The 12408-nt window shown below is 48.5% G+C and overlaps 1 protein-coding gene across 1 annotated transcript; it reads left to right on the top strand.

Moving 5' to 3' along the window:
- Positions 1-2813: 2813 nt before the first annotated feature.
- On the top strand, positions 2814-11481 carry LOC147649054 (uncharacterized). The gene is made up of 6 exons (XM_086865039.1): positions 2814-3359; positions 4726-5079; positions 5992-6291; positions 7653-7840; positions 8747-8867; positions 9508-11481. Exons 1-6 carry the CDS (start codon positions 2846-2848, stop codon positions 9576-9578), a joined length of 1548 nt encoding a protein of 515 aa, XP_086721165.1. The 5' UTR covers positions 2814-2845; the 3' UTR covers positions 9579-11481.
- The last annotated feature ends 927 nt before the right edge of the window (positions 11482-12408 follow it).

The raw sequence follows: 12408 nt of genomic DNA, 5'->3' as shown, positions 1-12408 counted from the left end.
TCAGTTGCAACAAACAGAGCATGGAGCACAGGAAGAGCAAAATGATTTGACCACATGCTGGTTAGGCAAAATCTCCAAAGGGTTAGGGTAGAATGTGAGTTTATGGATTAAATCTATCATTGAGAGTGTGATAATCTTACTAATTGTATTTTTAGCAATTTGGTTAGTTTACAGCATTTTAAAAGGAGAAATACAGAAGAAAACATCCTGGAACCAGAAAATAATAAAGGCACTGACACGAGACCCACACCCACAATCTTCTGGTTCTCCAGTTCGTGACAACATCCAGGACAGCGTTTACATCAATCAAGTATTTGAAGAACACCAAGTATCAACTCAGAAACAAAGGACTCTATCAAGTGAAAACATTTGCACTTAGAGTGAAGTGAAAATGCTTTCAAACGGGGGAATGATAGTAAAAGGTTCTAAAATCTTAGAAAATTCGGAGACTTAGAAAGAAAGTTAGGTTTGGCAAGCCCTGGGAAAAGTAGGCCTTGAGAAATGTTAGGCCTTGTGCTTGCTAAAGATCAGGTCAAACTGCACCTGTGAAATCAGTAGATGATAAATGATACAATTGTTAGATGTGATCAGATATAATTATAGTTTAAAGAACATAAGGAACAATGTTAGGGGGCTGGGGAGGATTACGAGAAATCCATGCTTGGGTAAAAACAATGCTTACAATAGAACAACGTAAGTTTAATAATTAATATGTAAGTTGTATAATGATAGAGTATAAAACATGTTCAACTCAAAACCAAATCGGGTCAGATTTGGGTCTGTGTACCCCTGACACCCAGAGCCCTTCAATAAAGAACCTTTATATAATCATTCTGTGGTTATGTGTGATCCTGAACGCTAACAGTGTCATGGTTGAAAGTTAAGTGTTATGAAAGAAACTTCAGATTAAATTAACTGCTGAATGGTTGAATTAGTCAATTACCTAAGACATCTGATCATTTGTTTTATACAAATGCCTTTTAAAAGTTTACAGTGTTTTAAGAATCTTATGGCTGCTATTCTTAAACCCCTTGCTTTGAAAATGACTTAAGAGACATCTTTCCAGATGAGGCCTAAGGCTCTGGCCAAGCCTTGACTTTACCTGGATAGAGAATTTACCAATAAACCCCGAAGTTTTCTGCATCAAAACAATATTCAGGTCAATTTAAATTGACAATTAGTGAATTAATATAGCAGGTGGATTTTACAGTGGGCTTGGAAAATTGTTATCAAGACATGATTTTCCAATCTTCCATTGATTTATCAGCTGTGGCAGACTCTGGGATGAGAGTATATATTATTATGAGAGTATATATTTAGTATATTCAGCAATTCATATTACAAATTATTCAGATAAGTTTCATATCACATTTCCTTAATAAGTTTTTGATTTCTCTGAAAGTGTTATATGTGTATACATGTGCAAGTGTTTCAATTTGATGGCTTTTCATTGTCATAACAAAAAAACCAAATACCTTACTTAATTACAAAAAAAAAGAAAGGGGGGGGGAACCAAGGCTATGCCTCAGAAGTATAAAAACCTTATATATCTTAAATTTTTGGAAAAAGTGTAAAGATCTTATATCTATTACAAATAATTCTTGAACAGTCCTTTTTAAACAAGTCTGTTACAAAGCCAATTCCATCAATTATCAGGTATTGTTCTAACAGGACTCAAGCAAAGTTGAGAGAGAATTCTTTGGTTCCGGTCAAAAGTCCAGAAGCAAGATTAAAAATTCATTTAAATTAATAATTTGGAGGAAAGTCTATGTTTGTGTATTCACAGGTTCAAAGCAGAAGTAACTTCCTAGCAAAGAACATGGAAACTCCTCAGCTGCAGAGACAAGCAGACAGCCCAAAGAGCAGAAGAGCGAGCACACAGATGTGAACTGTATCAAGACACAGTTGACAGCTGAACAGCTTGGATCCCACATGCAAGAGCAATGGACTTTGGGTTTCAAGTGAAAGAGTGAGAAAATTAATATTGTAAAGCCTCATTTGTTAAAACATGAGTGAAAGAAAAATAACCCTTCTTGAAAAGTAATCCAAGAAAAGATTTGGGTTGATTTTTTTTTTTATTGTTTTTTTTTTTAAAAAGAGTGGGGCAGATGTTGGAGTCTGAGATACAGAGTGTGTGCCCTTGTTTCTAATACTTAGTTCTAGGAGTCAAAGAAACACTGAATTTCATATGACATGAAATTCATGAGCATGTTTTCATGGTGATACATGAAAACAAATGTTAAAGTTAGATAGGAAAAGTGTAAGTGTGTAGATTAGAAAGGTTCTTAAATCACTGGGTGAAAAAGTAGTTTAGAGAACAGGAGACAAGAAGGAAGATTTAGGGTGTTGTCTCTTGTCCTTCTCCTTTCTTCTTCATGTTCTTCTCCGAGCGGTTTTTGGGTAGTAGTAAGTGATTGGGTAAAAAATGCCGCAGTGCAGCGCACAGGTGTTGGGTCATTGGGTCAAATATTTATTGGAATAAAGAAAAAAGGACTCCTCTGTCTCCTTTTTGGACATAAACTTCTGGCGTTTGTGGATTAATTTTCCTGACAATTGTTTCTAAAAATAACTTGAACAACAGGCACAATTTAGTTAGCAAAAATCAATTCCATTTATTACAGTAACAATCTTTGTCAATCAGTGGAATTCCTATGTAATTTCTCATTTCCCACATGCATTTTTCACCTGCTCTTACCTGGCCTTATCTCCCCTCAGGCCCCGCTCGTCCTCGCCGAGTCCGGCCCGCGCCGGGGCCGCGCCGGGCGCGCGCGGGGCCGAACGCAGCGCCCCCCTCAGGCCGTTGCGCCGCGGCCGTTGCGGCGCCAGTCGGAGACAGATCGGTGCCATGGCGGAGCTGCCGCTGCCCGCCGGACTCAATGCCAGCACCTTCCCCGCCAAGCTGTGGCGCCTGGTGAACAGCCCCCGCGTCCGCTCCGTGCGCTGGGACAGCCAGGCCCAGGGCTTGCTCATCGACCGCTTCCTCTTCGAGCGGGAGCTGCTCAGCCCGGCCGGCGCCCACGGAGGGGGCGGCCAGGGGGCGGGGGCGGCCCCGGACTCCTTCAAAGCCACGCACTTTGGCAGTTTCGTGCGCCAGCTCAACCTCTACGGCTTCCAAAAGGTGCCGGCATGGCTTGGCTCAGCTGTGCCGGGCGATGCCGGGGCTTGGCTGCACTTTATGAACCCAAACTTCCGCCGCGACCGCCCCGAGCTCCTGCTCCGCATCAAACGCCTGACCAGGGCCAACAGGCAGAGACTGGCGGCGGGGCTGGAGGTGCGGAGCCGCCAGCCCAGCCGCCTCCAGCGGCTCCCCACGGACCGGTCGCTGCCCGCCTTCCCCAGCGGGCAGCCGCCCAGAGCCGGTGAGACGGGGTGGGAGCTGCGGGCGCGGAGGGAGGCGTGGGCTTTGGCCGTGGGCGCTGCCCGGCCGGGCAGGAGCGGCCCCTGCCCGTGCTGGGGCTGCTCAGCGCTGCTGCCCCGGCCGGCACAGGGGCTGTCCTTGGGCAAGGCAGCTGTGCCGGCAGGGCCCGGGAGCTGTGCCGGGCTGCCGGGGGCTGCGGGACAGTCCCGCCGCGCCTGCGCTCGCCACACGCTGGCCCGCTCGGCCGGCAGCCGGCCCGGCCCTGTGCCGTGGCTGGCGCTGCTCATTGCGCGGCCCTGGGACGCTCGGGGAGCTCTCCGGGAGTGCGGCTGAGCCGAGGGCTTGGGCGTGCTCAGCCCCAGCGGGAGAGGGAGCCTCCTGTCCCATTTGGAGCAGAGGGGAGAAGAGCTGGCACTTGGGTTTCTGGCAGCTGCCTCCTGCCAAGGCTTGAACGGACAGGGGAGAGCTCAGTAGACAGGGAGCTGCTTGTTGCAAAGTGAATAAAATCCCATACACCCGTGTGTGTAGAGTTGTTTATTTCAGTGCTGGAGGTGAGGAGGATTTCTCCTCCTCATTCATCCACCTTTGTCAATTGCTGTGGTATATATTTAGAAATTATTGCTTGGTGTTACTATGTCATTATAACATATGGAACTAATATACACAGTATATTATACACTCTGGAAGGAATTTACACAGTATAATCTCATGGCTATAGATAGTTCTTTTTCACTGTGCTCACGCCTCCCAAATTGGGGGTTCGTTGGGGGTCTTTAACGAAGGCTTCCAAAGTCGTCTTTGCATCTGAACTTTTCAACTTTGTCTTCAGAGCATGCACAGCTACGGTGTTCCTTGGTCTGTCTGGTCCTCACCGGTCTAATTGCTTTATTTTGTGGCTGATTGACTTGACGTTTGCTAATTTTTCATTAGTACTATACTTACCTCTCTCTGAAACTGACCACCTGGTGAGATTTTCATTTTTTTTTCCTGGGTCTCCAGCACTGAGCAACCAGTTAACCATATACTAGCCACCACAATGCATAGAAAGACGTCTATATCAGGTTAAATAGATCCATGAAGTTATGATTCAGGTTCTATTGATATCTGGTGATACAGATCTATCAGGTTATATTGGTATCTTCTAACTCAACCTATAGAAGCAGCTTGTAAGTTTGACTTAAGTTCTATAGGCATCAAACCCCCCAAGACATGTGGTGATATTTTTCTTTCTCACCCTGTTTTGGGAGGAGGTGAGCTTTTGTCTTCCCTGACAAAAGCACACTTGCTGCCAAGGGAAACACAGCTGAGGAGCAGGAGTGACCCAGCCTTCCCTTTGCTTCCTTTCTTCTTCCCTCCCTGCTGCACAGCTCCCTTGCTCCAGAAGCGCGATGCTGCCTCACCTGAGGATTCAGAGCTGCCTCCAGGCCCTTGCAGGAGAAGTGCAGGTGCTCAGGAGAGTGAGGCTTCCCCAGCACCTGCCAAGAAAGTCTGTGCCACCTCTGGACTTGCTGGGGCTTCACCAGTGGAACCATCAAGAGAGCTCATCCAGAGATTTAATCTCCGCAAGCTCACGGTTCCACTGGTTCGCCTGGACCTGAAACGCCATCCTGAGCTCATGGTTCGCCTCACTCCAGTCGACCCAGAAGCTGCTTGCAGGGCCCTTGGACAGAGCAACAGCTGCTCATCTTCTCAGCAGCACAGCCCAGCCTGCCACCCATCAGGTAGGGAAAGAGTTTCTACCCTTCCTTTTCCAATAGGTCCTGGCAACTGAGCCTTTCAAGTGTTTTCCCTGAGTCCTCTGTCATGGCTAGATCTCAAGTGAGAATCACGGAGAAAGTGTACTAGGAAGTGGGACTGTGAATGCCAAAGGATTCTCTGCTCTTCCTGTCCTTCCTGCAGATGTGGAGGTTGTTGTGGGCATTTTCCAGACAGCCTGTCTGCTGAGGTGCAAGGGCAGGGTGAAAAATATTGCCCGCCAGACAAGTGGTCAGTGTTAGGTGAACTCCCCTGTTTCTTGGAATGAAGTCCAACTAGGATGGTGATAGGATATTGCAGATGTTTCAGACTGACTGGCCTGCAAATCGGGCCGTGCCACTGAAATGAGCTCTGTGTGCCTCAGAACAGCTGCAGCTGCAGAACATGACCTCACCTACAAGGTTGCTTTTCGAATAAACTCCCAGTTGAATTTCTCAGTGTGTGCCTGAAGATGCGGGCTCTTCTTGGGTGAATGCACGTTCTGTGGCCTTCTGTGTTGAGAAACTCAAGCAGCCAAATCTAAAAGCTGCTGGGGAGATAGGGAAGGCTGTGATTCTAAAGTTGTTGCGTGCCTTTGGAGCAGAAGGGAGAAGAGCTGGCAGCTGGCTTTCTGGCAGTTGTCTCCTGCTGAGGAATGGCAGCGGGACACTTTTCCCAGACAGATGAATAAGTACGGGAGAGCTCAGTAGACAAGGAATTGGTTGTTGCAAAGCTTCAGAACATGTGGGGAATTTTCTCCTTCTCACCCTACTTGGGAGGATGGGAACTTCTGTCTCCCTTGGGAGAAGTACAGTTGCTGCCAAGGGAAACACAGCTGAGGAGCAGTAGTGACCCATCCTTCCCTTTGCTTCCTTTCTTCTTCCCTCCCTGCTGCACAGCTCCTTGGTGCCAGAAGCGCAGTGCTGCCTCACCTGAGGATTCAGAGCTGCCTCCAGGCCCTTCCAGGACAAGTCCAGATATTCAAGGGCGTGAAGCTTCCCCAGCACGTGCCAAGAAAGTGTTTGCTCCATCTGGACTTGGGGTTTCATCAGGCCAGCCAGGCACACACAAATTTCAATTCCAGCCAGAGCTCATGACTCCAGCATTTCCTGCGCACCATCAAAGCACTTCTGTGGCCTCTCCAGAGAGCAGCAGCTGCACTTCTCCAGAGCAGCACTTGCCAGCCAACATCCCATCAGGTACGGAATGTGTCTCTCCCCTGGCTTTTCAGAAAGATCACAAAAAGTGACTGAAGTATTTTGCCGCGGTGCTCTGTCATGTGTCCATTTGATTGTGACAATCAGGTGTCAAGGGTACTAGGAAGCAGGATCATGAATATCAAAACAATCTCTGTCTGCTTTTCCTGTCCTTGCTGCAGATTTGGAGGATGTTCTGGCCATTTTCCAGGCAGCCTCTGTGTAGAGGTCAAAGGGTGAGGCAAAGAACATTTCTGCACAACTGGTCGGTGTCAGGTGAACTCCCATTTTTCTTTGGAGGAAGCCAAACTAGGACTCTGATGGGATATTGCAGAGTTTACAGATTGTCTTTTGTTGAGATGAAATACAAGGGATGGGACCACCGTGCTTTGAGATGATTTATTGCTTAAGTAGCCCAATAAGATATCAGTCCCGAGGCGTGAGATTTACAGGCAACAAGTCAACCACAGCTCGAGGAATTTACGAGTTTCTTCTCCACATGGCAATATATAACTTTTTAGTCCAGTAGACAGTTGACACCAAGTTTGTTTTCACTTATTAAGCTCTTATCACCTTTACTTGATTTTGCCACACTGTGTCTGTCTTTTAACCAACAAGCTCACAGGTCACATATTCACACACACTTCTGTTACAATTTCTAGATCTCTAACTTACTTTATAAATCACACTATTACACTAGATACCTCCAACTATTTTACTTAATATAATTTCTTCCTTACTCTAGGCATATTCTTACTTGCAACTGTAAGAACATAGGTTTAGAATTACTCTACCTGATGTCTGTGTACTTTCATCACTCCATCAATCCAGGCTTTTTCTAAGGCTGCAGATTTTCCATTTCCAACAGTCTCTCCCGCAAATAATGCTATTAAATTTCAGTGCACGCTGGGAGTCCCCAGAACAGTTGCAGCTGCAGACCATGGCCTCACCTCCATGGTTGCTCCTTAGAATAAACTCGCAGTTGAAGTTTAGCATGTGTGTCTGCACCTCTGGCCTCTTCCTGGGTGAATGCACTTTCTGTGGTCTCTTGTGATGAGAAACTCAAGCAGCCAAATGCCAAAGCTGCTGGGAAGATGCAAAAGGCTGTGATTCAAGGTGATTATGTCTGTGTGTATGTCTAGACCAGTTTCACAAGCCATACTTTAATCTATGTGCACGTTGATTAGGATAATACTTTTGAAGGGGAAGAGCTCACTCTTCCAATTCCCTGGGAAGTTTTTAATACCTTTCTGGAGTTGAGGTTGCTGTGCGCTTCCTGTGATGTTTGATCCAAGGCAGCAACAAAGCTCTCCGTCCCAAAGCCTCATTTTGGAGCCTCACTGATGTTTTTTTGATTCTTCCAGCCGCCCCGGGCACTTCAGTCCCCAGTGCTCCAGCTGGCAGTGCTGGTTATGCAGCATGGAGAGCCCCAAGCTGGGTATGGAGTACTCCTGGGGAAGAGGAATTGCCACCGCTGGATCTGGACCTTGTTCTGGAGACACTGGAGGAGATGCTTTCACCATCTGTGCCTGAAAGGTCTCCCTCTGCTCAGGTAACTCCATTGGACAGGGATGAAAGGGGCTGAATTCAGTCACCTTGTGGAAAGAAGAGATGTGTGTTGCCAGACAGTCCCTGCAAAGCTGCAGCCTGCATGAGACTGTTGTGCTTCGGGCTGTGGTGGCAAGAGCACATCCCTGTGCCAGGAGCTAGCAGGACTCCATCCTTAGCGCCCACTCCATGGCTTGAGTGTCATCCTCACGCTCAACAGCCTTGTCAGCCTTGACAGCTCTTGGAGCGTGTTGGAGAAGTCAGTGTTTTGGACTGTTGAAGGCCTCTGGGGCCCAGAGCTCCTTGTTAGGAAGAAGGGATGAAGTATGTGAGCCGTGGAGTCTTCAGGGGGCAGATGTCTTGGTTTTGAGGCACCATGACTTGTGTGAATGGTGAGAAGGACAAGGTTGGTGCTGGCCATGAAATGGTTAAGGACTCCTTTAAGCCCAGGGGCTCCTCCTGTGTTGAAGAGCAGTTCAATCAGGGCCCATTAGTCCTTGTGTTTGACAGATTCCCTCTTGGACTTTGGAATCCCTTTTTTCTTTAGTCTTCTCTCTTCCCAGACTGGCCTGGAGTGTTCAGTTTCTGCATTGGCACAGGCCTTTTTGCATCTTGTTCTACAACTTTGCCAAAGAATTTCTCTTCTTTCATTTAATATGCAGACCCATTGCATGGGTAGATTTCTTGTTGAGGAAGGGCAGACTGGAGGTGGGGAGGGGGATTTTTTGGAACTGCCCATATCTTCTTGCCAAGCGCGATGAGCCTTTGTCTTCTGCAAACTCCCGCGTATATACCAGTTTTCAAAAGCAATTTGTTGGTGCACAGAAGGAAATCTGGCAGGCTCTGATTGTATCCCTGCAGAATCTATTGGTTGATCTTTGCGTTTCCTTCTTTCTGTTTTTCTTTTCAGGTCAATGCTAGTGTTGCCCGTGGCTCTTCAGGAGGGGGGGCTGTGAACAAGGCTGCAGCAGAGGGAGCTTTGCCTGCTTGCGGGAGCTGTGTGAACGTTTGCCAGGAGCCCGAGGAGCTTGGTAAGGAGTGAGCCCAGCGTGGTTTAGAGAGATGGGAGACAGCTGCTCTGAGCCTGCCTCTGACAGGAAGGGAGATCAGAAGAGTTGAGTTCTCGTCTGCAGCAGGGTTGGTGCTTCCTGGTGCCTTTAGTTCCAATCCTGCACTGGCACAAGCTCCCCGAGCCCTGCCCCTCCATGCTTTATCACAGGCTCTGACACCGAGTCCTCTGCTGTGGCAAGAGAGCCGGCAAGAAACCTGAGCTGGTGGCAGTTGTGTCACCAAGCTGCGTGTCCCAATTGGTTCCCAGCTCACAGCAGCCTTCAGCTTCAGCCACTGCAGTGAGGACTGACGTCTCTGCATCAGCCCAGAGAAAGAACAAGGCTGGGCTTCTTTGTGGCAGCTGGCACTGTCTGAGTTTCAAGCTCTCGGGGGTGCCATTTGCACTGGGAGGGTTGTGAATTGATTGGAGTACTTCAAAACTTCACAAGACTGGAAAACTTGGAAGGATCCTTGTTCCCTTTAAAGAGCAGGCTTCAGATTCTCAAGTGAGAGTGTGCCTTTCAGGCCGTCTTTTACAGCCTTTGCTAGCAGGACAGTTTACTTGCAAAGGGAAAGCTACACGGAGGCCAGCATTGACTGAGAGTTGCCTTTCCTTCCCAGATATCCATGTGATCTACCTGGCCAGAAGGGCTGCCCTGCGTGGGAAGAAGGATCAGAGGGAGAGCCTGTGACCATCGGGCAAGTGGCATCCTCTGTTTATAGATAGAGATTTATTTATCATTATTTATTTATCGATATAGTTACCAGTGTAGATTGATAGAGTTGGATTTATAGGTGTTTCTATTTATACATCTGTATAGTTTGTATGTTTAGTTAGTTATGGATGCGATAAGATTTTATTTCTATGTATACAGTTACATTTATAGATTTTCAAATTTATATATGTGTAGAGTAAGATTTCTATGCACACACAGTTCCATTCCTAAATGTGCATACTTCTTTAGTTAGAGCTATATAGATGTATAGGCCCATAGATTGAGCTGTGTAGGCCTAGGCTGCATTTTTGCCTCTTTCCCCCTTGGCTGCCTTTTTCATCTCTTGTTTTTCCCGCTGTGCCCCTTGTGTCCCCCTGTGCTGGGTCCGAGCTGGGGCCGGGCCAGGCGGAGCAGCAGTTGCAGCCCTGGCTGTCCCTGGAGCGGTGGGAGCTGCCGCTGGCCCCAGGCACTGTCCTGTGAGGAGCTGCTGAAGGACGCTGAGACTGAGGGGGCTGAGGAGGCGCTGATGCTGAAGGGACCTTGCAAACCTTGAGGTGTGAGGGGCACTGAGGGCTGTGGGGGAGCAGAGGGCCATGGTGGCACGGAGGTGACAGAGGCACGGGCTGAGGGCTGTGCCGGCTCTGAGGGGACACAACGGCTCAGAAGGGACTGAGCGGGGGGAGAGGCCTGGGAGAGGCCCAAGAAACTGAAGAGGGGGCTGGGGCTTTGCCGAGAGGACGGCGGGGCTGAGGGGATGGAGGGGGCCAGGAGGGAGCACACAGAGCTCAGGGACTGCAGCTCTGCCAGGCCTTGCAACCGATTCCAGAGCCTCCACTTTTGCCACCACAGCTGTGCTGAAGAGCTTGAGGACAGGCAGACACTGAGAGGAGCCAGCAGGGAGAAGCTGAAGGCCTGGAGCAAGAGCAGTGAGCAGGGATGTGCTGGGGCCACGCGAGAGCCTGGGTGAGGCCCCAGGGCTGGTGAGGCCGGGCAGGGCTGAGGGTGGCGTGGGCTTTGGCCGTGGGCGCTGCCCGGCCGGGCAGGAGCGGCCCCTGGCCGTGCTGGGGCTGCTCAGCGCTGCTGCCCCGGCCGGCACAGGGGCTGTCCTTGGGCAAGGCAGCTGTGCCGGCAGGGCCCGGGAGCTGTGCCGGGCTGCCGGGGGCTGCGGGACAGTCCCGCCGCGCCTGCGCTCGCCACACGCTGGCCCGCTCGGCCTGCTTGTTCTTGCCAACCCTCCTGGGGAGGCTCGGAGATTTTCGCTTCCCTGCTGGAAGTGCAGCTGCTGCCAAGGGAAAGGTCCCAGCACTGACTCGCTGTTCCCTTTGCCTCCCAGATGTCCCATCTGCTGTCCCTGTCCAGGAGAGCTGCTCTGCATGGGAGGAAAAGACTGAGGGAGAGGCTTTGAAGATGGAGCGGCTGGGATCCCTCTGATTATATTATATGTATATATATTGTATGAAATATGTAATATTTAATCTGTATTTCCATCTGTAGATTGTTATATATGTATATATAGAGATATTTAGTTAATTTTAACGTGGATGAAGTGGTATAGTTGTATAATTCTATCAAACGAATTCTTAGTACAGGGTTATTTAGAAGGAGACAATGATATTTTTGTATTTCTGTATGGGCTGTAAGCTTAAAATAATCTGTAATAAATTAAGTTGTTAAATATCTCATTTATTTTTGTCTATAGTGACTTGTTGAGGTTAGCAATAAGTTTTTGCTAACTGAATCTCGTATTTGTATATTTTTATGTGCCATTGTTGTGCTAATATAATAAATGACTTTTTTTCAACTTAATGGAGATTTTGATAGTTGTGTATTGTCAGTGCAGGTGTAGCAATTTGTAATAAATGACATTTTTCAACTGAAATTGATTCATGTGTATTTGTAGCTCAGCTGTGCGGCTGCAGCAATCTGCAAGCAATGACATTTATCAGCTGAGATGGGTGGTTTGTGATTTGTGCTCTCCAAAGCAATGGGCAGATGGAAATGCCATGACGCTGGAGGATTTTGGTGATGAAAATCTCCAGCCACGCCCAGCACATGCCCCACTTGCGCTCAGGCTGGGCAAGGAAAGCGCAGCTTTGGGATGGCAGCAGAGCCACACGTTGGCTCAGAACTCGCTGCACAGGCCTGCTGAGAAAACTCTGGGACTCTGCTGCGTGTACAACTCCAAGCAGGAGGCAGCGGGGCAGGAGAAAGCATTCACCATGAAAATACAAAGAGAAATTGTGTCCAAACAGATGTGAGGATACTCTGGGAGTTGGATCAAATGCTCTAACTCACCACTGCCTGGGCTCATCTTCAGCAAAACTAGTTTGTTAAAAGCTGAACACCTTCCAGGAAAGAGAGATTGCACTTTCCCCTTCACTTGCCTTGCTGTGGGAGTGGAAGATGTCCTTCCCACAGGGAATTTTTGCCCTTCAGCACCTCCCTCACTCCCATGAAATCAAAGATTATGTGCTACCGCGTGGCACCATAAAGGAAAAGAGCCCTGCCCTGGTGACAGTGTGTGCAAAGTCTTCCCTCCTCCTGTCCCCACATGGCACAAACTGAACCATCCCCTTGCTGTCCAAACTGCGCCTGAGGTGAGTGAGGGCTCCAGGAGCTCAGGAGGGTGCAACACCAGCACAGGTGGGAAGGTTTTGCAAAGCTTCCTAAGCATCAGTGAACTTTGGCTTTGCCGCTCTTCCCCTGCAATATTGTCCTACTCATGAACAGGCTTGGAGGACACCGTGCCGCCAGCTCCCGCAAGTGAAGTTTGTTTTCTTCAGGGCTGGAATGGAGGAAAATGCAA

Source organism: Cyanistes caeruleus, chromosome 28 (assembly GCF_971803275.1).
Source record: "Cyanistes caeruleus chromosome 28, bCyaCae1.hap1.1, whole genome shotgun sequence".
Lineage (NCBI taxonomy): Eukaryota > Metazoa > Chordata > Aves > Passeriformes > Paridae > Cyanistes > Cyanistes caeruleus.
Note: the sequence above shows the minus strand (reverse complement) of the source record. Positions and strands in the feature narration are given on the sequence as shown.